Source organism: Danio rerio, chromosome 1 (genome assembly GCF_052040795.2).
Source record: "Danio rerio strain M-AB ecotype USA chromosome 1, GRCz13ab, whole genome shotgun sequence".
NCBI classification, from domain to species: domain Eukaryota; kingdom Metazoa; phylum Chordata; class Actinopteri; order Cypriniformes; family Danionidae; genus Danio; species Danio rerio.
In genome coordinates this window covers 38,003,178-38,029,019 of record NC_141021.1, presented here as the reverse complement: position 1 = coordinate 38,029,019, position 25,842 = coordinate 38,003,178, and the positions used below count along the sequence as shown (strand labels likewise).

Here is a 25,842-nt window from a genome sequence, read left to right as displayed (position 1 = left end):
GTGAACAAAATGAAATTTTGAGACTCACAGATATCAAAATTAAAAAAGTGATTTAACAATCTCTCAACTATAATGAGCCTAGACAAGTTAGTTGGGCCTTGGAAGTTAGTGAATAATATAAATTGTCTATGGTGCTTCATATATTATTTTTTTGACTATATGTCTAATGGTAAAGGACCTACAGAATAAGGCTATTTTTTGTAGTTCACATGCTAATTGATATACTATATCATACTATGTGTCTGTATAAATTCATTACTTGTAAATTTAGAAAGGAGCAGACATATGCTTGTTAGTATTTTAAATGATGGCCCTTGAACTGCATAAGAACCAGAGCATGCACAAGAGCTGGAACTTCATCTCTTTGGCAACATTTCAGCTGGAGACGGTCACTGCTCTAAGAGCCAGGAAAAGATACACATTGTCAGAGGCCTAGCCAAGATGGACAAAAAAACAACACCATTCAGACATAGTCTCAAAACAAACTTGTGCTACGAATTGTAACTACTTGGAGTAGGACTGGTCAATTGGTATTTACTGATATTTTACTTTGCTCAAAACTGTGATATCTTAATTTCACACAAAAAAAAAAAAAAAAAATTGTGCCAAAACATAACTTTGATTAAATGACCCAACAATAGTTTTAAGTTTATTATTTGTGAGTACATTTTAAAACTTGAATTGACAGAGTATGATGTCTGAAATTACTTTAGGCTATAAATAATGAAAATGAAAGAAACAAGGTGACAGCCTCTTTAGGCATTGAGAAGCTTACTGCAGGAGTGTTTACATTATTGGGTTGTATGTTTTGAGAGTCAAATTCATAAATGTATTAAGGTAAGCCCACTGTCTTTAAAACCCCTGCTGCATGTCATTGAAATAAGTAAACAAAAAACCCTACCACAACTCCTACAAACTTCCTTTCTATATGTTAGATGATCAAAAGTATTGATGCACCGATTCTTACATTTCATTAGCAATGCCAACCATAGACTTTTTATTTAGAAACTCCTATGCCAATTTCTAGTTTTTTAATTGCTGTATCGTGGACTTGAATCAAATTACTGATTAAAGGCAGCCCCTGCACTATAAGAACAATCTACACAATGATAAATGTGGCATTTACTACAACAGGAATATCAACATTTGTTTGGTTAGTGCTTTAAAGGCATCTGCACTGATACTTGACATGCAGTCTTTAAACAAATTTAGTTTAGTTTCAGTCAGTGTGTTCTCCTCAAAGATATTTCAAACTTAAAAAATCTCCCTCCACCAAAATACATAGCTAAATACAAGCTTCAACGTCATAACAGAAGTTAAGCTATTTATATTAGAGACATAACTCATATCCAAACCAATGCTATATGATCATTTGTTAGATGGTGGAATGTATTTCCTCGGAGATCTGTGGCTCCAGCTACACTGACCCGCTGTAAGTGTAGAAGTTACTGCAGACAGGGATGTCTGCTAACAGATCTCCTTTCAAAGATCCCTCTATGCTTGACTGAAACTCAAAGCCATCACAAGATATACTAAAAACCCCAGGGCTTCCCCTTCAAATGGAGAAGATCATAGTGTTTGATTTGGATGTTCTTTCAACAATTAAACACACACACAAAAAAAATCTAATCAAAGTTATCCGTTGCTATGATGGATTGTTAATTGCAACAAGTCTATGGCGGATCTGTTGCTGGATTCCTGCCTGTCCTTGTAATAAATGTCTTGAATTGTAGGTCTAAAGGTATGATGAGTTGTGTATTCAGACTGCTGAGCGGATGTGGTCAAAGCCTGGAGTGGATTACAAACTACTAATGGTCTGTTTCCACTGAGTTTTACAGTATGGTACGGGTTGGTACGGGTCACCTTTATCAGGCTTGCATTTGCACTGCCAAAGGGTACCAAAGGTGGGCGTGGTGTACAACAAAAAGTTTCAGTCAATGTCATTCTTGCTTGAGGAAATGTCTAAAGTAAAGCTGTACTGGTACATTTACTGTAGTCCTTATTTGGGTTCAAAAACAACACCTAACATATACTGTAGCCCACAGTCAGTGTAAACCTCTAGCACAGTCAGTGCAAACCACATGTAACCTCTTGTTAAAAAAGTTAATCCATAATTCTAAGTTCATGATAGTCCAAAAGGTGATGCTAAAGCCTGGTTTATACTTCAGCGTCAAGTGACTGTCGTAACCCACGGCACATGCAGCGCGCGTAGCGGTGCATTTATACTTCTGTGCGCTGTCTCTGTTGGTCTGCATTAACACTTCCGAAATGCTAGTTGGCAGTGAGGAGTAAATGTTCCTCTGTGTCGAGTTTCTTTGCTGGTGTTTTGCTTTTCCTGAATGTACAAGTGGCTCAAACTTGCTCATTTTGAGGCATGAACCGGCGGATGTGCAACAACTTTAACTATGAGGTAAACACAAAACAAAACTTTCCATTCAGAGTTCCTTCACAGGACTCCACACTTGTAAACAATCGCTCCATCAGGCTCGCACCATTCACGCGGCTCTCGGTCCCGCCCAGACTCGTCAGTGCTACCAAGCCGACCAATCACAGAGCTTGCGTTACGCGTCGTTGCGATGTGTAGTTACATTTTTTGAGAGGTGCACGTCAGCGACGCCGACGGCCAAGGCATAGGGCTATACGTCAACGCCGTAGCATACGCGTGTGTTTGATGCAAAAAGTATAAATCAGCCTTTATAGTTAAACATGGCTGTTTGTTCATCTTTTAGGTTGCTGAAAGAATCATTTGCTCCTAAGTTTTTTTTTTTCTTCTTCTCCTTTGTTTTTTCGCGGTTCACTCTCACGTTTATTAGTTTATAAAAGGATCGGATGTCAGAAGCATTTCAAAAATCACACACACATTATTATTATTGTGAGCTCAAAAAGTTAGCTTTTTGGTACCCTTTGAGAGTGGAAACAGCCATAATAGTATACCATACTGTGCCACTCAGTGGAAACAGACCATTTGACAGTGGAAGCGGCCATAAAAGCGTACTGAACTGTACTGTACCGAGCCATACCATACCACTCAGTGGAAATGGGGTTCTATATAAACACTCCACTGGGGATCCACTTCTGGTTTTCCATTCCCAATCATATAAAAAACTGCTCTGTCCACTCCATTTAAAAGATTTTATGAACACCTGAACACAACATCAATAATACTAAATTTAATGGTCTGGGAATAAGAACAGAATTACACAATTATGTCAAAATATAAACCTGAAGTGGGTGCATCTACCCATTGATTTTCTGAATGTAGCATGTTAAAGGTGTTGCATCAAAGGCAAATAAATGCCAGATATTGTCACAGATATATAAAAAATGTGCTAGGTAAACATACTTGTTTAACAATAGCTTTAAAAAACACAAACTAGAAATATTAAAGTGGTTTTAAACATATTTTCTATTTAAAAAGCTATTTAAAAGAAGTGTTGATTAAAGGAATGTGGACTAGAAACAAAATATAGTTAGAAGAATTATTCTCAAATTAATCTATGTGTATATGCACTGTGCATTTGTGCATGGATATATATAGTGGTTAATAATAGTCACAAATTAATGCTCTGTCGATTAATTAATTAACACAGTCATGTTGAATCCTGCACTCGTGAACGTGCTCCCCACGGGAACAGACAAAAACCAATGTGGCAGAGCCTTACATTTCTGCAATGGAAGTATTCCCATAATTTTAAACGAATAAAAAAGAAAAGGAAAAGTGTATTGTCTCGATAGAAAGTGATTTTACTACACTAACAAGACAAAAAGTACAAAAGTAGCAAGCACATTGCTTTAAACTTGAATTCATCTGTATATACTACATGCATAGCTCTGGGGTCAAGAAGTTTTCAGAAGACAACATTATCCCAAATTATTTTTGTTATGTGTTTTCTTTTTGAAATGTAAACAAAGGTTATACAGTTTGTTGTTAACGGTAGAGCTCATCTATTAAAACAAAAAATAGGGAAAAACCTGCAAGTTCTGAAAGAGATTAAGCCTCAGCATACGTAACAACAAGTAATGCAAAAGTAACTTTAAAGTAATGTAAAGCATCACTTAAAGTAACGCAACTAGTTACTTTTTTGGTAGTAACTCAATATTGTATGTGCTGCACGGTGGCTCAGTGGTTAGCACTGTCACCTTACAGCAAGAAGGTCGCTGTTTCGAGTTCCGGCTGGGCCATGTGGCATATCTGTGTGGAGTTTGCATGTTCTCCCAGTGTTCAAATGGGTGCTCCAAAGACATATAAGTGAACTGGATAAACAAAATTGGCCATGGCGTATAAGTAGGTGTGTGTGAATGAGTGTGTATGGGTGTTTCCTAGTACTGGTTTGCAGCTGGAAGGGCATCCACTGTGTAAACATATGCTGGAGTAGTTGGTAGTTCATTCTTCTGTGGCGACCTCTGAAATAGAGACTAAGCCGAATGAATGAATGAATGAATGAATGAATGAATGAACTCAGTAATGTAATGAGTTACTTTTAAAAGTAACTTTCTCCAACACTGCTCAGAATCTCAGAAGTCATCTCAGAGTTTTGTGTTGTGTGTTTATCATAAAATAGTCTGTTGTGAGAGACATGTAAACACCAAAAGGATTTACTGCTCTATGGTGCCAGTGGTTGCCACAGTCACAATAAAATAGGAGTCAGATCCCCATTGCTCCTCTCAGATTTATGATTTTTGTGTGAGAGTGCTAGAGGATGTGATGCATGGTTTTGGGGTTATTCTTATCTCACACAGATGGCAGAGTTCTTCCTGTGATCTGAGCCTTGAGATCACCCTATGGTGCCTCTCCCTCCAAAGACTACTTTATGTTGATCTTTCTTCCTCTGTCGACCAGAGACAACTTAGGCGACTGGTGTCATAAGGGATGCGGCTTGTCTAATGCTATGCCATAATTCATCACCCTGCAGTTTGGGGATCAGTTCCCTGGCTTTCACAAATGTCACGTGGGCAAATACAGTACCTGCCAGTGTCCAGTTGTCAAATATTCCCCCTGTGGAATGCCTGGAATTACATGAGGCGCCTAACATAGACTTCCAAGCTTGGTGCTTGTGAAATGTCATTATTAGATGCAGAGGAAATGCCCAAATCTTAGGTCAGAAAGACATGACCCATATTTGAATACCACTTCAAGTCACCACATGAATTCAGATTAGGCTTAGGCTTGGTTTAGGGTCTAGTAAAATACATTTAAAGATTTTAGATTACCTAAAGTGGCCCTAGCAGTATTTATTTAAAAATTTACACTTTGAAATTTGAAATGTCTTTTTTAAAAGTGTATTTTGAATGAGAGACAGCAATTTGCACCAATTCTGTAGAATGGCCCTAATATATTCTTCTCACCTCTGCAATATCAAAGGCTGGAGTGACTTAAATGAGTAAGAGTGTGACCATTGCTTAGCTCTGCATTCCTACTATATGTATTATTGCAGTCATAAATACCTCCAGAGCTTCAGACATCATTCTGTGACGCCTGAACCCATTAAATTTGTTAGCACCACTCGGCGCCATTTATACTGCGTTTTTGTTTTGAAACACATAGATTTTGTTACAGGTTTTTATGGTGTCCACATTAGACCAGCATCTTTGACATGTGAAATCAGAGAATTTGAAAATACTGAAGACCTAATCAGCAATTCACTCCCCGAATGGGTCTTCTGGACTATTGTGTGTTGTCCCTGATTCTTCAAGTTCCACTTATATTACCGCTGTGCGATTTGGGGAAAATATCTAATTGAATTGAATAAGCAACTCTGATTGGGCAGCACGAAAGTGCGCTCACTCAATTGACTAGTAAGACTGTAACTCACAGACGGCAGTCAAGCATTTGCTTTGTGTGGGGGAAATAAAATAGTATTTCATACTGCAGCCTTTTGCTATTAACTAATCGCAACGTTTCAAATTGTGATAGTGATCTCGATTAATCGCACATCCCTAACTTGTAACCTAGACCATAAATTAAGATCCGTAGACAAAGAGAATTTACAGTATGCAGGCAAGACCTGCTCATCTCCAGCTTTTATTATTGGTCAAGTATCATGCTTTTTAGGTTGCACAGTATAGTGAAGTCAGAGATCATTTCTATAGCCCCTTTCACACAGTTCATTCATTCATTCATTCATTTTCTTTTCGGCTTAGTCCCCTTATTAATCCGGGATCCGGATGCCCTTCCAGCCGCAACCCATCTCTGGGAAACATCCACACAAACTCATTCACACTCATACACTACAGACAATTCAGCCTACCCAATTCAACTGTACCGCATGTCTTTGGACTGTGGGGGAAACCTGAGCACCCGGAGGAAACCCACGCGAATGCTTGGAGAACTTGCAAACTCCACACAGAAACGCTAACTGACCCAGCCGAGGCTCAAACTAGCGACCTTCTTGCTGTGAGGCGACAGCACTACCTACTGGTTTGCGGCTGGAAGGGCATCCACTGCATAGAACATATGCTGGATAAGTTGCCGGTTCATTCTGCTGTGGCGACTTCAGATTAATAAAGGGACTAAGCCGAAACAAAAATGAATAAATGAAAGAAAACGCACTCCTTAGAGAGTCCAGACTGATGCTGATTCCTACTGGGATTAACTAATGCTCCAGCTAACAAAAGAACTCTTAAAAAAATTGTTTGTAACACCACAAAACTGCCTTTGCACTGCTCCAATTCTCATGACTTGTAGTGAACTAAAAAACAAAACAATTCTGAGAAAACGCTCGTGAGAAAACATTCTACTTTCACAGGGAGATACTTTTGTGTTGTTTGTTCACTGTAGACACAAATCCCCCTAGAGTGTAGAACGAAGCAGAAAGAACCAGGACAGTGGGTTTGGGCCACCCAGACAGTGCCTGCCGTCTGCTTCAGTTGTTGCTCCCATGCACAGATAAAAGTTGACAAAAGGGGAGAACAAGGGAGGGGATAAGTGCTGGGAGTGAGGATACAGCTGTCAGTCCCCTCTCTTGGAATCTGAAAACCACTGAGAAATGGTGTGAGAAAGAGTGCACAGTCAGAAAACGGAGGTGGCCCCAACGGTCACCGTTGAACAGCACCTGCTTTCCAAACATAGCAATAAACCTATTTAGGAAATTGCCCGAGGTGGCTGTCAACTCTAACGGCTAAATTCACTCCGGAAATAACAGTGCAGTGATGGGGATTTGATAGTGGATCAAAGCATCTGTGCGGATGCCGTTATTTAGCCAGTGTGATTTTAAAGGGGATCTTATAACGGATCTGTCATTAAACTAAATTCTGGTCATTAGATTTCAACATAAAAGAAATACTGGTCAAAAGTTTGGGGTCAATTTTTTATTATAGTTATTAATATTATTCAATGATTTAAATAAAATTATTATTTCCATCAAGGCGGCATTTATTACTTGTAAAAAATGTTAAATACTTATTTATTAAATGTTAATTTATTATGTATTGTATTTAGTTTATGTATTGTACAATTATGTATTGTAATTATTACTCTAGTCATTTTTGCTTTTATTCCCATTAAAAATAATAATATTATTATTATTAATAATAATCAATATTAGAGTGATTTCTGAAGGATCATGTGACTGAAGACTGAAGTAACAAAGCTGAAATTTCATTATTAAAATCTCTGGAATAAATTAATAATTATATGATAAAGTACTTTTAAAGAGTCATTCTATAGTGCAACAACATTTCACAATTTTACAATTTGTACTGCATTTTTGATTAAATAAATGCTTTTGTGAGGAGGATAAGCTTATTTTAAAACATTTTAAAATCCTACTGACCCCAAACTTTGTATATAGTCTATATAGTTTGGCATCAGTGAGCCACAAAATGTGGTTAACCGAAAACCTTTTAAAAATAATAATTAAAAAAAAAAAGATCTTTAGATAATCCAAAGACATGCGGTACAGGATAATTGGGTAGGCTAAATTGTCCGTAGTGTATGAGTGTGTGTGTGAATGTGTGTGTGGATGTTTCCCAGAGATGGGTTGCGGCTGGAAGGGCATCCGCTGCGTAAAAACGTGCTGGATAAATTGTCGGTTCATTCTGCTGTGGCGACCCCAGATTAATAAAGGGACTAAGCCGACAAGAAAATGAATGAATGAATTAACTATTTACTGACACTTCTTGTGATCCCAAACAGTTATGCTTACACATGAAATTTGAAATATCTAAAGTAGGTCTACAGTAAAAACTTAAAAAACGAAAAGCTTGAATCCCATAAATTTCAATCAATTATATTATTTATTTAGAGACTATATTTAAAGACGTATGTTACAGAGTTTTTATTGCTAAATGTCACATCTTGTAAAATTAGCTACTTTAATCGCTAACTTTAATCAATGTTTTAGAACATTAATTCTCTTTCTTTATGCCTTAGTCCCTTTATTAATCAGGGGTTGCCACAGCGGAATGAACTGCCAAATTATCCAGCATATGTTTTACGCAGCGGATGCCCTTCCAGCCACAACCTAACACTGGGAAACACCCACACTCATACAATACGGCCAATTTAGCTTATTCAATTCACCTATAGCGCATGTCTTTATACTGTGGGGGGGAACCGGAGCACCCAGAGTAAACCCACGCAAACACAGCGTGAACCGGGACTCAAACCAGCATCCTTCTTGCTGTAAGGTAACAGTGCTAATCACTGCACCACCGTGATGCCCTGTTTTAGAACAGTGTGTGCTAAATTTTTATATACTGTATATTTTTTTAAATAGAGGGACATTGTCTCCATTGCAAGTGGAACTATTTTCTATAATCTTTCAGACAAAGTGGCCTTATCCAGCACCAGAAAAAAATGTCCCAAATCCCTCATGTCTCACAGGTGAACGTTAGATTCTTAACTGAAAGAGAGCCTTCTGTCTGCATGTTGTCCATTTAATAATCCTCTGATACAGTCTCACTAAGCTTAATATCAGCTCATACTTGAACCGGGCAGTGTGCCTAAGAAAATTGTCTCCTGAAGAAAGAGGCAGTTGGCTGAAGTACGAGCCTCCATTCAGCCTTCAAAACGTGTTTCATTTTCTTTACATTCTCTCTCCTGGGATGTTTAATAAGTCTGTTATAAGTTTGTTTTTAATACTTGTTGCTAACGTTCAGCTGTATAGTTAGATCTTAACTGATAATGTGCCTGAGATGTGCAGAGTATTCACACATTTGTGAGAGATTAACAAGAGATAAAAACATCTAATTTGTATGCGTCTCCCACACATCTTCTGTGTCAATCAGCTTCAACGCATTTAACAACCCTTCAGCAATCTAGGGCAAAGATAAAAATGAAAAATGTGCTCTATATTTTTAGGTAGAGCTGTCAGACACTTGAGCTTGGTCAAGGCCAATGCTGTCATGTCAAGTTGAGCCACTTCCTAAACTGAAAGGAGGGTGGTAAAGAGGAAGGCCAGTTCAGGCCACGATGATGCTGTTTTATTGAATATTACTGTTACTGTTTGTGCTATTTCCCACTTTGAAGGTTGGGAACAGTTTAAAACACCACCTGTCTCAAAAACTGCAAGCAAAAAGAACAAACAAAACTGACAAAAATTAATGAGAATTATTCACTATATCAGTGGCTGCAAATAGCCTGTTTTGGTAGTACACATCTTTTCTAAATGAGGTGAAATACTTTCATTCTCAAGTCATGCTTAATGTTTAGATGAGACCTATATTTTGTTTTAGTAAAGCAATAAAATGTTTTTACTGTTTACACTCTCTACAATAAGGTTTTAGTTCTGCTTTAATTAGCATTTTAATGGTATTATAGTCATTTTAAGCAAGCCTTAAGGTCTTTTCACACATAAGTTCAAAGTTTTTGTATGTGTTTTTTTTTTCATGTTCATATGCAAAAAATTTGTCGTGTAAACAAACCTTGCACACAAATTCTGATGCGTATTAATTAATCCAAACAAATGCCAAACTTTTCGGTGTAGGTTCAAGCGGTGATACTTTGTTCTCCTCTCTTTTCTCCAAAGTAGAAAAGAAAGAGGGATAGGCTACATATTGTGTTCATCCAATACTGCATAGAGAGAAAGGAGAGTTATCCTCCTTATCAAAGAGCTGAGCTATGATAATCCAGAAATGCAAAGTTTATTTCATGAAATCAGTGGAATTTTGATACATTGCTTGTCATACTTCACACATTTACACATACAAAAACAAATCTTGAACAGACACTGGCAGTACCTTTAGTTATCATAATAGATGGTGGCCGTGTTGAAGTGTCGAAGAAACATACCGAAAGTGAACCATGCTTTCTATTATGTCTATGGGCAGTGCGTCAAATGTATGGACATCATAGATGACACACACACGAACACACACACACCAAGCAGCAGTAAGGGAGAGTCACTGAATCCAGCATATGGGGTTCTTAACTGTCTTGCGACATTTTGTCTTCATTTTATGCACTGTGTGCATTGTCATGAAATTATCTGTAGCTTAAAGTTTTGGAGACAGTATGTCAATACGAATCACACAACGTGAGGTCAAAAATTTATGAAAATTACAGAGCCTCACAGTTTGTCCAAAATTCCAGGGGGACTGATAAAACGATAAAAAGTGTAAAGAAAAACAAACAAACAATTTTTAAGTTTCCATTTTAAAAGCTGCAATTTTACTGCAATTACCCACCAACTGTGTATACTTTGTTGACAGACCTCCATCAGGTTTTTGTCATCTAAAGGGATGTATCAAAGCCTCAGAACTGGCTTTCTAAAGTAAATGCTGGAGAACATCCGAACAGCTTGTGAATTTAACTTACATTTTCTCTTTAGGGATAATCAGAGTCATGGGGTAGCATGGATTATTGCAAAATGAGATTGGGGATCCTTTTGGAGTCATTAGTCTTTTATCCTACATCAGTCAGTCAAGGTTCATGGTTGTATCTTTTCACAGCTAACATCGTTTAGTCCATGGTGAGAAACTAATCTGATTATACTTTAATCTGATTACTCAACATTATAATTAGCCACTGGAGAATATCTTATTTGACATGTAAGTGCTAGAATAGTGCTGAAAAAGTACAGGTTATAGTTATCTGTTAAAAAAAAGAATTAGGTATTCATATTTAGTTTAAAGTTACACTGTCACTGCCTTTTTTATGGCTTTTGCCGAAACTCTATCGTTTGTGTTCATCTACACCAACCACAATATTCCACAATAATAATTGCTTTCATTACACTTTCACGGTATGGGTTTTAGCACTAACCTGACACTAGGCTGATTTATTCCTTTTGAACCTCATTCATAATCCAACAAAAGCAGTAAAAAAGAAGACTGTGTGAACATGTTTTATTGAAAACTGATTTTTTTCAGTAGTAAACAGGGAAAAGACAAAAAAGGGTGGAGAGTCCTTATGGAAAACGAAACCACTCCAGCATATCCACAGACACAACTCAAGCTCATGTTGCCCTTATTGTCTCTCTTTCTTTCTACATTTCTGAACTTGAAAGGGATGAAATCATTAGAAAGCGGTTCAATCGTGTGCACCAAGGCTCAAATACAAATGCATTGTGCTTTTCTCTGAAAAGGGGGCAACAAGCTGAAGCCACAACCATTCCGTCTCAATTGGGCCTGGATATCCATGGAAAGGGAATACTATATTGTGGACGAGACTGCAAAGTTTTTGGAGGTCACTCTCAAACGAAGAGGATACTTGGGAGAGACATCATTTATCAGTAAGTATTTATCAATGTGATTAAGATACCCAGTCAAAACATTACCAACCTTTGATCACTTTTCAGTTGCAAAATACTAGGGTGCTTTTACACCAAGACTTATGTTTCAGAACCTGTCTCGTTTCCCCAGTTAGTGCGATTCGTTGGCATATGAGAAAATGGCAATTCAATCAGTCTGAGATCGCCTGAATGAGGTGGTCTCGGCTTGATTAAAACAAACTCTGGAGCGGATCAATTGTAGTGTGAAAGCATTACGATTCGAACCGGTCAATTTAACAGTGTATTGTGGATATGTAATAGGCATATAGCTATATAAAGAGAGAAATATTATGAGTAGGGCGGCATGTCATTCCTATTGGTAAATGTGCATTTCATGTCAAATACGAAAGTGAAAGCATGCTGAACTATTAACAAAGCTGTTTATCTGTTAGGAAAATTGACCGAACAGCAGTCTTGGTTTTTCTGTTATTTCTCTCTATGATTTAAAGCCTATAATGCATAAGCCAACTGCTATGTATGATAAAGTCTTACCTTTGAAATATATATATTTTATATTTATCTGTGGGAGTCACCATTCAAAATTAAAGTATAGCTTTTTGTTTATATTGTCTTATTGCTCATCGTCATACATTAAAATCAGGAATTATAACAGCTGAGCGGGACTGCAAAATAAACCGTGAACTTCTGACCAATGTGAGGAGAGTTTACTCACATGTGACTTGTTTTAGCTATTTTGGTCCATTTAGAAACTGTGTGTGAAAGCGAACCACATCGAGAATAAAGTGCAACATTGTAACAATTTTAATCCCTGTTTCGGAACAAGAGAACCGATCCACAGGTGTGAAAGGACCCTTAGTTTTTATATTAAAAACTATTAATTGTATAAATGTTTAATGTTTTCTTTTAGATTAAATTATATATAGAGAAATAAAATAAAATGTCAATAAATTTTAAAAAATTAAAGAGAAAGGGAATTCAAATTAGAGATGGGCGATATGGACCAATATGGATATTTCATTCAATTTTGGTTTTTAAACTTAACGCTGTTTATAAAATGTCTCTTGATAAGTTGCTGTGTTCCACATCGTAAACAAGGATTGCAATCAGTGCACGTGCACCAATAGAACTATACTGAAAATGTTTAGTACGCATACTTGTAATGTTACACCCCAAGTCATCACAAATGTTTAGTTCGAAGCTTTCTGTGGAGATAAAGATTTAGTTCATTTAAAACTGGAATGCTTATTTGCAGCTTTTACAAGTTGGGCCTTCTGCGTTTGGTATTTTTACAGACCTGTAAACCCTTACTTACACCACAGCCTTTTGCTGTTTTTAAAATAAATGGTAGTAAATTAGTCAGTCGACATCTATACCGTCACAATGCTGTAGTCCTGCTCTTTCAATAATCACATCACAAACAATCAATCTGAGTTATTTTGTAGTTTAAAGTATCCAAACAGTGTTTTCCTTCCCTAGGCATTGGCACTAAAGATGGCACAGCAAAACAAGACAAAGACTTCCGTGGCAAAGCTCAGAAACAGGTCCAGTTTAATCCTGGACAGACCTCTGCAACCTGGAAGGTGAAGATTTTCACAGACAAAGAGTTTGAAACTTCAGAGGTTTTTGCAATCCAGCTCTCAGAGCCAGTAATGGCTGTTCTTGAATACCCTGACAAAGCCACTGTGGAGATTGTGGATCCTGATGATGGTAATTACATAATACGTAACAATTTCTTCATTTGTCAATGTTTTGTATAATACATAGGCCTATAGTGCTGGTTCCAGAGTGTGTGCATCAAAATGAAGTATCTCGTTTTCTCAGAAGAATGGAAGCAACTACTGTAGATAGAAACAATTGAAATAACACTAATCATTTTGAAATAAAATTGATCTAATCTTATTACATTAATATTAAAATGTTCCATTATATTTGCCTACATTTTAACATGTGAATGTATCTCTTTCCAGAGTCTACAGTGTTCTTCCCACAAGCAGAATATCAAATAGAAGAGGACATAGGAGAACTACTAGTCCCAGTTCACAGATCAGGAGACGTCAGCCAAGAATTGATGGTTCTTTGTTACACACATCAAGGTACAATATGAAAATACAATATGCCTTAGTTTTTGACTCCTATGATAACTCAGAAATCTTATTAAAACTTATAAAACTTTACAATTATGTGAATAATGTGTCTTAAGTCTTAAGTTTGTGTGTGTGTGTGTGTGTGTGTGTGTGTGTGTGTGTGTGTGTGTGTGTGTGTGTGTGTGTGTGTGTGTGTGTGTGTGTGTGTGTGTGTGTGTGTGTGTGTGTGTGTATGTGTTTGTGTGTGTGTGTGTATGTGTTTGTGTGTGTGCGTGCGTGCGTGCATGCGTGCGGGCGTGCGTGTCACAAGTCAGTGATTAATTTTAACCATTTAGCCTGACATGTTTGCTGCTCCAAAATATTATAAATGTTTCTTAAAATAAAATAAATTGTGTTTAATAGGGAAAAAAGTATTTTTGTTTTGTTTTGTTTTGTTTTGTTTTACCCAGACATTTAAAATAACTTATTTTTGTGCAGTAATCATAATACCGTGATCCAGTGAAAACGTGGTATTTTTTATTCAAGGTTATCATGACGTCAAAATGTTATATCGACCCATGCCTAATTCTGACATATTGACAACTAAAAGTCTCTTTGTATAAAAAGAAGATATCCTTCTTTACAGGCAGTGCAACAGGAACCACCCCCAGCACCGTGCTCTCCTATTCAGACTACATCACACGACCCGAGGACTACACCAGTATTTTGCGTTTTGACAAGGATGAGCGGGAAAAGTCATGTCGCATTATAATCATTGACGACTCCCTTTATGAGAAAGAAGAGACCTTTAATGTGTCCCTCAGTATGCCTATGGGTGGCCAATTAGGAGCCAAGTTCCCCAGCACCAAAGTGGTCATCTTGGCTGATAATGATGATGGTGAGTCGGCTATATCTACCATTCCAAAGTTTAAGGATCAAAAGGGTGTTTTGAATATAATATCTACAATGCTCACACAAGATGCATTTATTTGATAAAAAATATTAATATATTAAAATTTAAAATAACTTTTCTGCTTTTTTATTTTAATGTATTTAAAATGCAATTTATTCACATTTCCTGCAGTCGTTATTTTTATTAAAAAAAAAAGCTGATCCGATGTTCAGAAAACATGTCTTTTATCAGGTGTTTTTATTTTTTTCACAATGTAAACGTATTTGTGGTCACACTTATTATTTTATTGAACAATTCCTATACTCATACAGTAGAACTGCAAGTCAGTCCAACTGTATTCTGTATTTTCTCAATAATACAAACAAGTTCTTTTATGTCATTAGAGTTTAAAAGTGACGTCTTTATCCTTGTAAAGACACAAAACCATTAACAAATCTAACCTATACTTAATTTCGCTTGTCTTTTTTTATTATACTTGCTTTGAAAGGATAACTTGCCACAAAACAATCAATCTTTACTTTGTGGTCATACCACTGTTGTTCTTGTCAGAATGGTAACTCAATAACCCAAAACAAGTTGAGAGAGCACAATTGAGGCCCCTACGACCTCTGTAATGACCCATGATCCTCAGTGACGTCACTGAAAAAGGTTTCTGAACATCCTGTCCATGCAGGATTTAGGATTTGTGTGCACAACTCAAAAGAGCATGGTAGAAGCAATAGGTTGCCATCTGCTAATTCTTATATTCTAATTTAATGTCCTGAACCAAAATTTACATCTTGACATTTCTCATATGTTCAGTGTGTCACTATTAAAGAGGTGTTTTACCTGACTCTTAAACAGTCTAGTAGTCAAAAGCACTTCCATCCTCCACAATTTGGGAAATTACCCCAGAAGATATTTATGTGTAAATAATGTAAGTGCATGCCTAGACTCTATTTTTCAGAAGCAGCTATTGAAGATTAATGTGCAGATTGTAGCTTAGCGTCTTGGTGGGTCTGGAATGGCCTGGTAGTATATTTGTGTCTAGTTGTAGGGGGGATGGGAACACTGTTGGATAGACTTGTGGTCTGGATGCCAGCCAGAGTTGGAATCTTTTTGTTGTGTCTCTGACTTGCTGTCTATGGAGGTGTCACTTCCCTCTTTTTCTTTGTATGGTCCCTCAAACTTATGGCCTCTACCCCCAGCCCCAAAAAAGCCCTTTTCCCCCAGCATTCATTTATCTTGGGCTGATACTGATATTGCTCTAGAAGCCTTTCAGACCTCCCAAACTAACACACGCAAACATAATCACTTACCCAAGTGCATCTTGACTGAAGTAGACTCAGAGATGACGTTTCATCACTCAGATGAGACGTTGGTAATGATGGTAGGTTTCCTGTGCTGTCTTGGAGGTGATGGCAGATCCAGATCTTTGTCTGAAGCACTAATGGATCAGAACAACTCTTTGTAAGAGGATCTCTTGAAGGTTTTGAAAACAATAGCCTTAAATCTCATTTTAGCTACCTAATGAGGGCACTTATTTTCTTATATATTCAAGTCTGATTAAAGTCCACAATGAAAATGTTATTTAAACATAAAACAAAATACAGTTTTAAGGTTTAAAAGTAATTAAAACTAAGAAAAATATGCAATACAAGTATTATTAGTAACCACTGATCGCAATGAATTTGGCATAAAAGTACAAATCGTGGTTCCAATAAACCACATGACATTTTTGGAAAAAGTATCAAGTCATTCTGAATGACATGGATCATCAACTTGTGCTGTAAACTTAATTACTACCATCCTTAGAGCAAACAAGAGTGCATCAAATGCTGAAATTTAATCAATTCAATTGAACAACTTTTTATGCTGATCATATGACGTGACAAAAAACAATGCATATTAATTTAGAAAAATATATAATTAAAAGGAACTTTTTTTTATTACTAGTCTCAGACTGGTCTAAGAAAATTATTTTTAATTTACATGATAACAAATCATAAGAAAAATAGGGAACATTCATTAAAACTGCTAAAAACAGTTGACTGATTATTTCCTTTGTAACAGAGCCATCATTCTATTTTGGGGAAACCGAGTACACAGTGGATGAGAGTTATGGGTATGTGGAGGTGAAAGTATGGAGAACTGGAACTGACCTTTCAAAAACAGCCACTGTCACGGTTCGCTCCAGAAGGACTGATCCTGTTTCAGCAGAAGGTAAAGAGTGTCAGAGTTGTCAAAAACAATAGCTGCTTATGTCTGATTTTTTAAATAAGAAATATATAATGTAACATTGTAAAGTAATCAGTCATGCACATGTATTTATCTTCCGTAATGAACATCTCCACCAACCTTTCCTCTCCTTCCCAGCGGGTCTGGATTATGTGGGAATCAGCCGTAACTTGGATTTTGCTCCAGGTGTGACCATGCAGACTTTCCGTGTGACTATTCTTGATGACCTGGGTCAACCAGAGCTGGAGGGACCGGAGACGTTTGAGCTGGTGATGCGTATGCCAATGAATGCAGTCCTTGGAGAACCTAGCAAAACAGTCATCACTATAAACGACACTGTTACAGACTGTAAGTAAATGATATAAACATATACACTAACTGGCAAAAGTCTTGTTTTCAATTCCAGTTTTAAGAGCAATAAATAATAACTTGACTTCTAGTTGATCATTTGGAAAATTGGCAGAGGTAGATTTTTCAGATGAATCATCTGTTGAACTGCATCCCATTTATCACAAATACTGTAGAACACCTATTGGAATCCGCATTGACGCAAGATTCTCACAGAAATCCGTCAAGTTTAGTAAAAGGAAAAGCCATGATTTGGGGCTACATTGAGTATGGGTGTGTGTGAGAGATCTGCGGAGTGTATAGCAACATCAAAAGCCTGAGGTATCAAGACATTTGTGCTGCTGATTACATTACAAACCACAGGAGAGGCCGAATTCTTCAACAGGATAGCGCTCCTTCTCATACTTCAGCCTCCACAATTAAATTCCTGAAAGCAAAAAAGGTCATGGTGCTCCAGGATTGGCCTGCCCAATCACCAGACATGAACATTATTGAGCATGTCTGGGGTAAGATGAAAGAGGAGGCATTGAAAATGAATCTAAAGAAAATTGATGAATTCGGAAGTCCTACAAGAACGCTTACTTTGCTGTTCCAGATGACTTTAATAATAAGTTATTTGAGTCACTGCAGAGATGTATGGATGCAGTCCTCCAAGCTCATGGGAGTCATACACAATATTAACTATTTTTCCACTACACCAGGACTTTAAATTCTATACTGTACATCATTTCTGTTAAGTGACAAGACTTCGGCTAAGCAAAGTCAGACCTTACTGTCCTAATTAAATAATTAAAATCAAGACAAGATCATATTTTATTTTAGTGAAATAAGAGTACTCTAGAGGCTTTTGCCTTTCATATAAGCCACTTCTGATTCCAAAAGATCAACTAGAAATCCTAAAACTTGTATAGGTAACAAAACTTTAGTCACATAGTGTATATCAGCTTCAGGGGATATTAACTGAAGATAGAGGAAACAACTCATATATCAGCCATACTGTATATCATAGGAGAAATGCTGGTCGTTATTTTTTTTGCAGTGCCTAAAGTTCAATTTAAGGAGGCAGAGTACAAAGTGGCTGAGGGTGAGGGAGAGGTGAAGGCAATGGTGTATCGTAGTGGGGACATCAGTCAGATGTCCACAGTCCGATGTTTTACCCGCCAAGGATCTGCCCAAGTCATGATGGACTATGATGAGAGACCCAATACTGATGCATCCACCATAGTATTCCTACCAGGTGTGCATGTACTTCAACTCATCCTATAATCAGCTTGTTATTCATAAATGCTTTCATAACTTGTTCATCTTTTGTATCTGTATGATCACAGGGGAGATTGAGAAGCCTTGCATAGTGACTTTAGTGGATGATTCAATTTATGAAGACCACGAGGAGTTCCGCTTGGTTTTGGGCACACCTAAGAGCAAATCACCATACGGAGCTTCAATCGGGGAACCAAAAGAAGCTCTGGTCACCATAACTGACCATAAAGATAGTGAGTGTTCTTTTGTTCCTCTTTATTCCTGACAAATATTGGTGTGATGCTTTTATGAGCTTTTTCTCAAAGCAAAACCAAATGATTTATCCACTTCAGAGTCCATCATCAGGTTTTCAGAGATCAAATACAGCGTGATAGAGCCACAACGTCCTGGAGAGATCGCTGTAGCGAAGATTCCTGTCCTGCGTCTGGGCGATACCTCTAAGGTCTCTGTGGTGAGAATTCACACCAAGGATGGCTCTGCAACATCAGGGGAGGACTACAATCCCCTTTCTCAAGGTCAGCAGAAGACCGATGAAAGCTATCTCATAAGATGACACGTTAATGGCAGATATTATTTAAGAATTATCAATACAATTAGAAACATCCTGCACAAATGGACTGGACATTCGACAGAGTCACAGAAATGTGTGTGTGTGTGTGTGTGTATGTCTGTATGCCCTTACAGATGTGGAGTTTAAAGAGGGTGAGACAGAGCATGTGGTGGAGATCCAGATTATGTATGATGGACAAAGAGAGATCCGTGAGGCTTTCACAGTTCACATGAAGCCTGACGAGTTTATGGTGGCTGAGACACAGGTCAGAGACCATCATCTCTAAAAATACCCCCGGAGACGCCACATCGTACACTCGCACAGACACACGCTAACGTGCCTTTCTAGCTAAAATAGCCATGTGGCAGCTGCCTCTGTCAGCAGGAGCCAATCGCTGTCTCCAGTCTCTTTCAGAGGAGCCTGTATGATGTAAATGGGCCTCAATAGGCACAGTGACCTATAAACAGATTTATCCACTGAACATGTACACACTCTAGTCAAAGCCTTAGAGACGTTTTTGTGATATTATTGACAGTGAAAATCATAAAAAATACATAATGATAGCCAGAAACCTCACACATCAAGACACATCTCTGGCTAAGCATTTGATATGTGCCTCTATAGTGATTTTCTTCACAATATGTTTTATCCCAAACTTAAAGGTCCTGGAGCTGTAGACAAACATCTTCTTGTATTTCCAGATACTTGAAACACTCAGTTCTTAAATATTTCATTAGCAGCATCTGTCATCAAGTTATTTGATAGCATAGCAAAATTTAAATTTGAGACAATGGTTTTCAAGAACATTATTTTGAGGAATTCAACTTTTGGTTTTTAGAAAAACCTTAATGCTGGGTTTAGACTACACAATATTTTAAGATTAAAGAATATTCTCAAGTAAATGCAGCAAATCAAAAGATTGCCATATTCTGGTGTAGCTAAAATAAGACTAATAATTTAAAATATTGTTTCTTTTACTAATTTCTGTAGATGAATAAGGCTATTGTGTACATCGAAGAGATGAACAGTGTGGCGGATGTCACCTTCCCAGCAGTGCCTCAGGTGGTGTCACTGCTGCTGTATGATGATACGATACGAGTTAAAGACAATCCCCACCCTCCAAATGGCTATGCTGTAGTGTGTGTCACTGTAAGTACTATATTGACATTCTTAACTGATCACTGATGGCTCTTTTTATGCCTCCATTTCTACAGCTTCCCTGTCAAGTTTCATATAAAGGGAAATTATTTTAAAAAAATATCTTTTGATATTTTACAATAGAAAAAAGAAAAGTGTGCTTATTACATGAAATTAAACCAATTATATTTCATGCATTCAATTGTCTCTCACGCTTAAAAAAAAAAATCAGTAATTCTGATTGTTTTCTTGTGTGTATGTTTACCAGGCCTGCAATCCCAAATACTATGACTTTGACAAGACTGGCTCTATTTGCTCATCGGAGCACATCAATGACACAATGACTCAGTACCGCTGGATGGTTAGTGCCCCTAGTGGGCCAGATGGAGTCACCAGCCCTATGCGGGAAGTGGACACCAACACCTTCTTCACGAACACCAAATCCATCACCTTGGATTCTATCTACTTTCAGGCGGGCTCCCGTGTACAGTGTGCAGCCCGAGCCTTCAATGCCAATGGAAATGCCGGGTTGGAGCTCAGCTCACCCATTGTGGTCATCAGCAGACAGGAGGGTGAGGCTCTTGTCACCACAATGATTTGAATGGCTAAATTCTTTAAGAATTACTAATATAAAATAGCAGGGTTTTGTTTGCTTAACTGTTTTTGAATGTCTAGAAAAATAAATTAGTCTAAAAGTGAATTAAGTTATCTGGCATTTTTAGGCCTGTGTCTGCATCGTATATCTTTAATTTTACAGTTTAGACTATGTAATGTTATTTCTATGGATGCTCCGATTGCTCTGTTGGAGATCAGTATCAGCCAATAATCACATTTTATGACTCAATAGGCACTCGCTGATCTGGCCAATCTCATGAGCTGATCGCAAGTGTTTGCTTATGACTTTACAAGGAGAGGAAGATGCATGTGTGTTTTTCCTTTTAGTTAAGAAGTCGGAAAAGAAATTGAATTTTTTTTTTTTTTTATTGAGACCTGATTGGTTGTTCTTTTATCATTTGCAATGTTTCCAAATTGCATTGTGTCATTTTTATCACTATTTTTTTTTATTTCATTCATGTTTTATCAGTAATTTTCTGTAAAGCTCCTTCTGACTATGACCTGTTCACACCTAAATTGTTATAAGACGCATGTTTAAGGGATTATATGCAACATCTTTATTTTATTCTCTAAGGTCAGGAGAAAACTCCACTTAAGTATCGTACTTAGAGAAGAAATATGCTTTATGCATTTTAAAGCTTCAAGCATTAGAATTGGTACTCAGTTTCGGACAATCACCATCACAAGGAATTGGTACTTAGTATCGGCTGCAAAAAATCCTTATCGGAGCATGCCTAATTATTTTGCATAGAACTGAAACTTAATTTGATTTGTATCTTTGTTATATCACTATCATCATTTCATTTGTATCTATGTGATTTTGTATTTATTTATTATAACAATGTTGGTCATTTATTACAATGCAAGTATTTATTTTTTTTTTTTGTGGCAAGGCCAATTAACATTTTGGCAGAGCATTTAAAAATTCTATACTGTTCAGACCTATATATTTGTACCAAAAATGCAGATGAAGATAACAGACAAAAATGTATGTTTTAAAGTTAATAAAGTTGTCCTCTGTTTTTAGGCATGTGTCAGCCTCGTATAGCTGGCACCGTGGGTGCTGAACCGTTTTCAGCAAAAATCCGTTACACTGGCCCAGATGACCCAGATTACCCAAATCTGATCAAACTCACGGTCACTATGCCCCACATGGATGGTGAGTAATCATCTACACACAATACAATAACAAACAATACTTTAAAATCATTCAAAAATGTCTAAGTCCAGGTGATTAAATCCATTGTTTTCATCAGGTATGCTGCCTATTATCTCCACACGTCCCCTTTCAAACTTTGAGCTCACCCTTAGTCCAGATGGTACACGAGTTGGAAACCACCGTTGTTCCAACCTCTTGGACTTCAACGAGATCCAAACGGCACATGGCTTCATCACTGATGCCACAAAGAACCCAGAAATCATTGGAGAGACTTCTCCATACCAGTACAGCGTGGCCATGCGCAGTGCCAATTCTCTTCGGTTCTACCGCAACCTTAACCTGGAGGCATGTCTGTGGGAGTTCAGCAGCTACTATGACATGTCAGAGCTGCTGAACGTCTGTGGAGGATCTATTGGAACAGATGGACAGGTAAGGATTTTTTTAAGGAACAGGCATCATTCAAAGCTTGGCTAAGTTTTTATAGAAGGTTTTAGATGTTGAATAATAAAAAAAAAAATAAATAAATTAAAAAAAAAAAAAAATATATATATATATATATATATATATATATATATATATATATATATATATATATATATATATATATATATATATATATATATATATATATATATATATATGAGCAATTTCGTGCAAATGTCAACCTTGCCATAAAAAAAATTAAGTTTTCACAAAAAAACGGAAACTGTTTCTGGGTTTTTTGGGGTAAGCAAGTATTGTACAGTCCTTTAGAAACATTCAAAACTGCATCTGTCAATGTTTTCAAACTATTCTATTTGATTTACTAAAGTCACACAAGTGGCATTTTCACATCTGTCACATCCATAACAGAGAGATGTTACATCCATAATAACGACACTTTTTTTTGCATAAATGTCTAAATAATAAATAAAATAAAAACAATTATTTTTGTTTTATAGAAAGCTAACTCTTATCCTTTTGGTTATTCTTGTTTATTTTGGTTGTGCTGTTTTATTTAAGAATTTCAAACAAGTATGTTGTATTTTGTAAACATGCAGACATTTTATGTCACATTCATAACGAATGTTTATTTTCCTCATTTTAAGTACAAAACTTTTTTAAAAATTGATCTCTTAACTCTGCGATCAGGTGTTCCAGTAAATATAAACAAAAAGTTTCAATATATTATTAACATATACTCATTCATTCAGTTTCTTTTCTGCCTTTATTAATCCGGGGTCGCCACAGTGGAAAGAACCGCCAACCTATCCAGCACGTTTTTACGCAACATATGCCCTTCCAGCCGCAACCCATCTCTGGGAAACATCCACACACACTCATTTAGTTTATCCAATTCACCTGTACCGCATGTCTTTGGACTGTGGGGGAAACCGAAGCACCCGGAGGAAACCCATGCGAACACAGGGAGAACATGCAAACTCCACACAGAAACGTCAACTGAGCCAAGCCGAGCCGAGGCTCAACCCAACGACCTTCTTGCTGAGGCGATAGCACTACCTACTGCACCTCTGCACATGTTAACATATACTTTTTTTTCAAATTTTATGTTTTAAGTTTGTACTGCAAAATTCATATCCATAACGCTGGAATTGCTAATATTTTTAAGTTCATGGGTGACACAGTGGTTAGCACTGTTGCCTCACAGCAAGAAGGTCACTGGTTTGAGCCTTGGCTGAAACATTTAGCATTTCTGTGTGGTGTTTGCTTGTTCTGTCTGCATATACTTGGTTTCCTCTGGGTGCTCCGGTTTTCCCCACAGTCCAAAGACATGCGGTACAGGTGAATTGGCCATAGTTTATGTATTTGAATGAGTGTGTATGGATGTTTTCCAGTACTGGGTTGCAGCTGGAAGGTCATCCACTGTGTAAAACATCTGCTGGATAAGTTGGTGGTTCATTCTGCTGTGGTGACCCCTGATGAATAAAGGAACTAAGCCGAAGTAAATGAATGAATGAATTAATTTACTTAATATAGCAGGGCCAAAAAAAACTGCCCAATATCAAAGTGTGAGACAGATTTGTCACCTGCCTGCGTCATATCTTTGGTTTGCAAATATTTTAAGCCTTGCCAATGTGACCAACAAGTGCAGATGATGCATAAAACTCAATACAGTATTCAAGTACACAGAGAGTTGTGCTAGCCCAAAAATGTATTCTATTTTCTATCTTCTTACTCTAGAATGGACAAAGACATTAAAATTGAGCCACAATCACAATGAATAGCCTCAAAAACGGTTATTATTCACTGCTCCTGACAAAAAACCATCTGTAGCCTAAATTTGTAGTGAACATTTTGTAATGTTATTTTACATTCAATTGTTAGACCAACCTCAGAAAAGCTTCAAGTATTTTTACTTCATTTGCATCTATGTGCATTTGTATTTATTTATCAACAAACAATTTGGCAAGGCAGATAAAAATGTCATAGTGTTTAGCCCAATGAATGTATAAGTTGCTAAGATTTATTTGGTTATTTATTTATTCATTCATTCATTCATTCATTCATTCATTCATTTATTTATTTATTTATTTATTTATTTATTTATTTATTTATTTATTTATTTAAAGTGGTCTCTTATGCCCCTCATTTCTATTGCAATTGTTTTAAACTGTATGAGGCAAAGCTGAAATTTCATCAGTAACTACTCCAGTCTTCAGTGTCAAAAGACTTCAGTATCGTTTTGCCCAGTGCCCAGAAACATGTCTTATTATAAAGTATGTCTTTTTTGCAAATGTTAAAATGTGTAGCTTCAACAAACAAGTCTGAAAGGGTTCTTAAACATTACAAATACATGTTTAATGTTTTTTCTTCGATTCCTGTGTTCTAGGTGCTGAATCTTGTTCAGTCCTATGTAACCCTGCGGGTGCCTCTGTTTGTATCCTATGTCTTCCACTCTCCTGTTGCAGTTGGAGGTTGGCAACATTTCGACCTAAGGTCTGAGCTGCGCCTCACCTTTGTGTATGACACTGCCATCTTATGGCAAGATGGGATTGGAAGCCCACCAGAGGCTGAGCTGCAAGGTAATACGGATATGCTGTGTGTTTTCAACCATATGTATGACGATAAATCAGAAAATCAGTATAAATTAAATACAGGATTAATACATGCTTTAACTGTATCACTGTATAACAGTAATCAGTCTTTGTTTACACACAATTATTAAATAAAGGTGGCTGTCTTATATTGTTTATTTAATTTTATAGGTGCCATGTATCCTACTAGCATGAGAATAAATGATGATGGCCGTCTTGTTGTCAACTTCAAGACTGAGGCTCGATTCAGAGGACAGTTTGTCATGTCTCACCCAGGTAATAAAAAATGCACAGACAGGTGTATATAAAGAGAGACACAGCAACACACGCACATACCAGTTGACAGGTTCTCCCTTAGCTCTCTTCCACCATGGTGTCAAGATCTGACCAAAAGAGAAAAATGAACTCGGTAACTAAATTGAAGGCTACACTCTGTAATATTAAGGAACTTGACAAAAAGTTCTCTGACAGAAACCATTAACGTTATCGCCCTCTACTGGTAAAATTGTATATTGCATATTTCAAACATGTTTTGATCCGTTCAGCTGGTATTATAATTTTTAAATGCACAAACGTAAAATGATTTGGCCAAAATTCTTGTTTAACGTGTTTTCGTTTTCTCCCAAAGGCTGTTTACAATAATTTCACCGTCTGAAATGCGTTTTATCGAAACCTATAAACCGAAGATTCTGAAACGCCGTTTTTTAACTTTAAACGAATGCAACTTGAAACATGCAGTATGTTACAGACATCGGGCAGGTCGTTATAAATGATAAATGACCTCTATCTCAATTATTTTCCAAGAAATATTTTCCTTTTCACGTTCTGTAAATTCGCTGAAAACACGCCTTTGACATAATCAGGGTTTGGGCC

At 37.1% G+C, this 25,842-nt stretch overlaps 3 protein-coding genes across 4 annotated transcripts in view; 2 read left to right on the top strand and 1 right to left on the bottom strand.

Annotated features, from left to right (window-relative positions):
- Positions 1-25,842, top strand: part of znf827 (zinc finger protein 827) — a 789,732-nt gene that overhangs the window by 515,920 nt on the left and 247,970 nt on the right. The window lies entirely within an intron of this gene.
- frem3 (Fras1 related extracellular matrix 3) overlaps positions 1-25,842 on the top strand; it is a 36,719-nt gene that overhangs the window by 5,474 nt on the left and 5,403 nt on the right. The window contains 16 exon segments of the mRNA NM_001137659.1: positions 11,526-11,672; positions 13,149-13,379; positions 13,640-13,765; positions 14,382-14,633; positions 16,701-16,850; positions 17,004-17,213; positions 18,253-18,450; positions 18,542-18,706; positions 18,806-18,988; positions 19,158-19,288; positions 20,014-20,172; positions 20,429-20,732; positions 21,803-21,934; positions 22,032-22,363; positions 24,765-24,957; positions 25,141-25,245. Of these exon segments, the coding sequence (NP_001131131.1) occupies positions 11,526-11,672; positions 13,149-13,379; positions 13,640-13,765; positions 14,382-14,633; positions 16,701-16,850; positions 17,004-17,213; positions 18,253-18,450; positions 18,542-18,706; positions 18,806-18,988; positions 19,158-19,288; positions 20,014-20,172; positions 20,429-20,732; positions 21,803-21,934; positions 22,032-22,363; positions 24,765-24,957; positions 25,141-25,245 (3,018 nt within the window).
- hhip (hedgehog interacting protein) overlaps positions 1-25,842 on the bottom strand; it is a 220,362-nt gene that overhangs the window by 194,306 nt on the left and 214 nt on the right. The window contains exons 2-6 of one of the 2 annotated variants that reach the window (XM_087235223.1): positions 25,306-25,352; positions 22,081-22,343; positions 16,986-17,171; positions 16,790-16,835; positions 15,947-16,074 (exon numbers count right to left, since the gene is read on the bottom strand). The gene's annotated coding sequence lies outside the window, so the exon portion shown is untranslated. The remainder of the gene's footprint in view (positions 1-15,946; positions 16,075-16,789; positions 16,836-16,985; positions 17,172-22,080; positions 22,344-25,305; positions 25,353-25,842) is intronic. The other variant, XM_087235224.1, reaches the window with a different exon arrangement.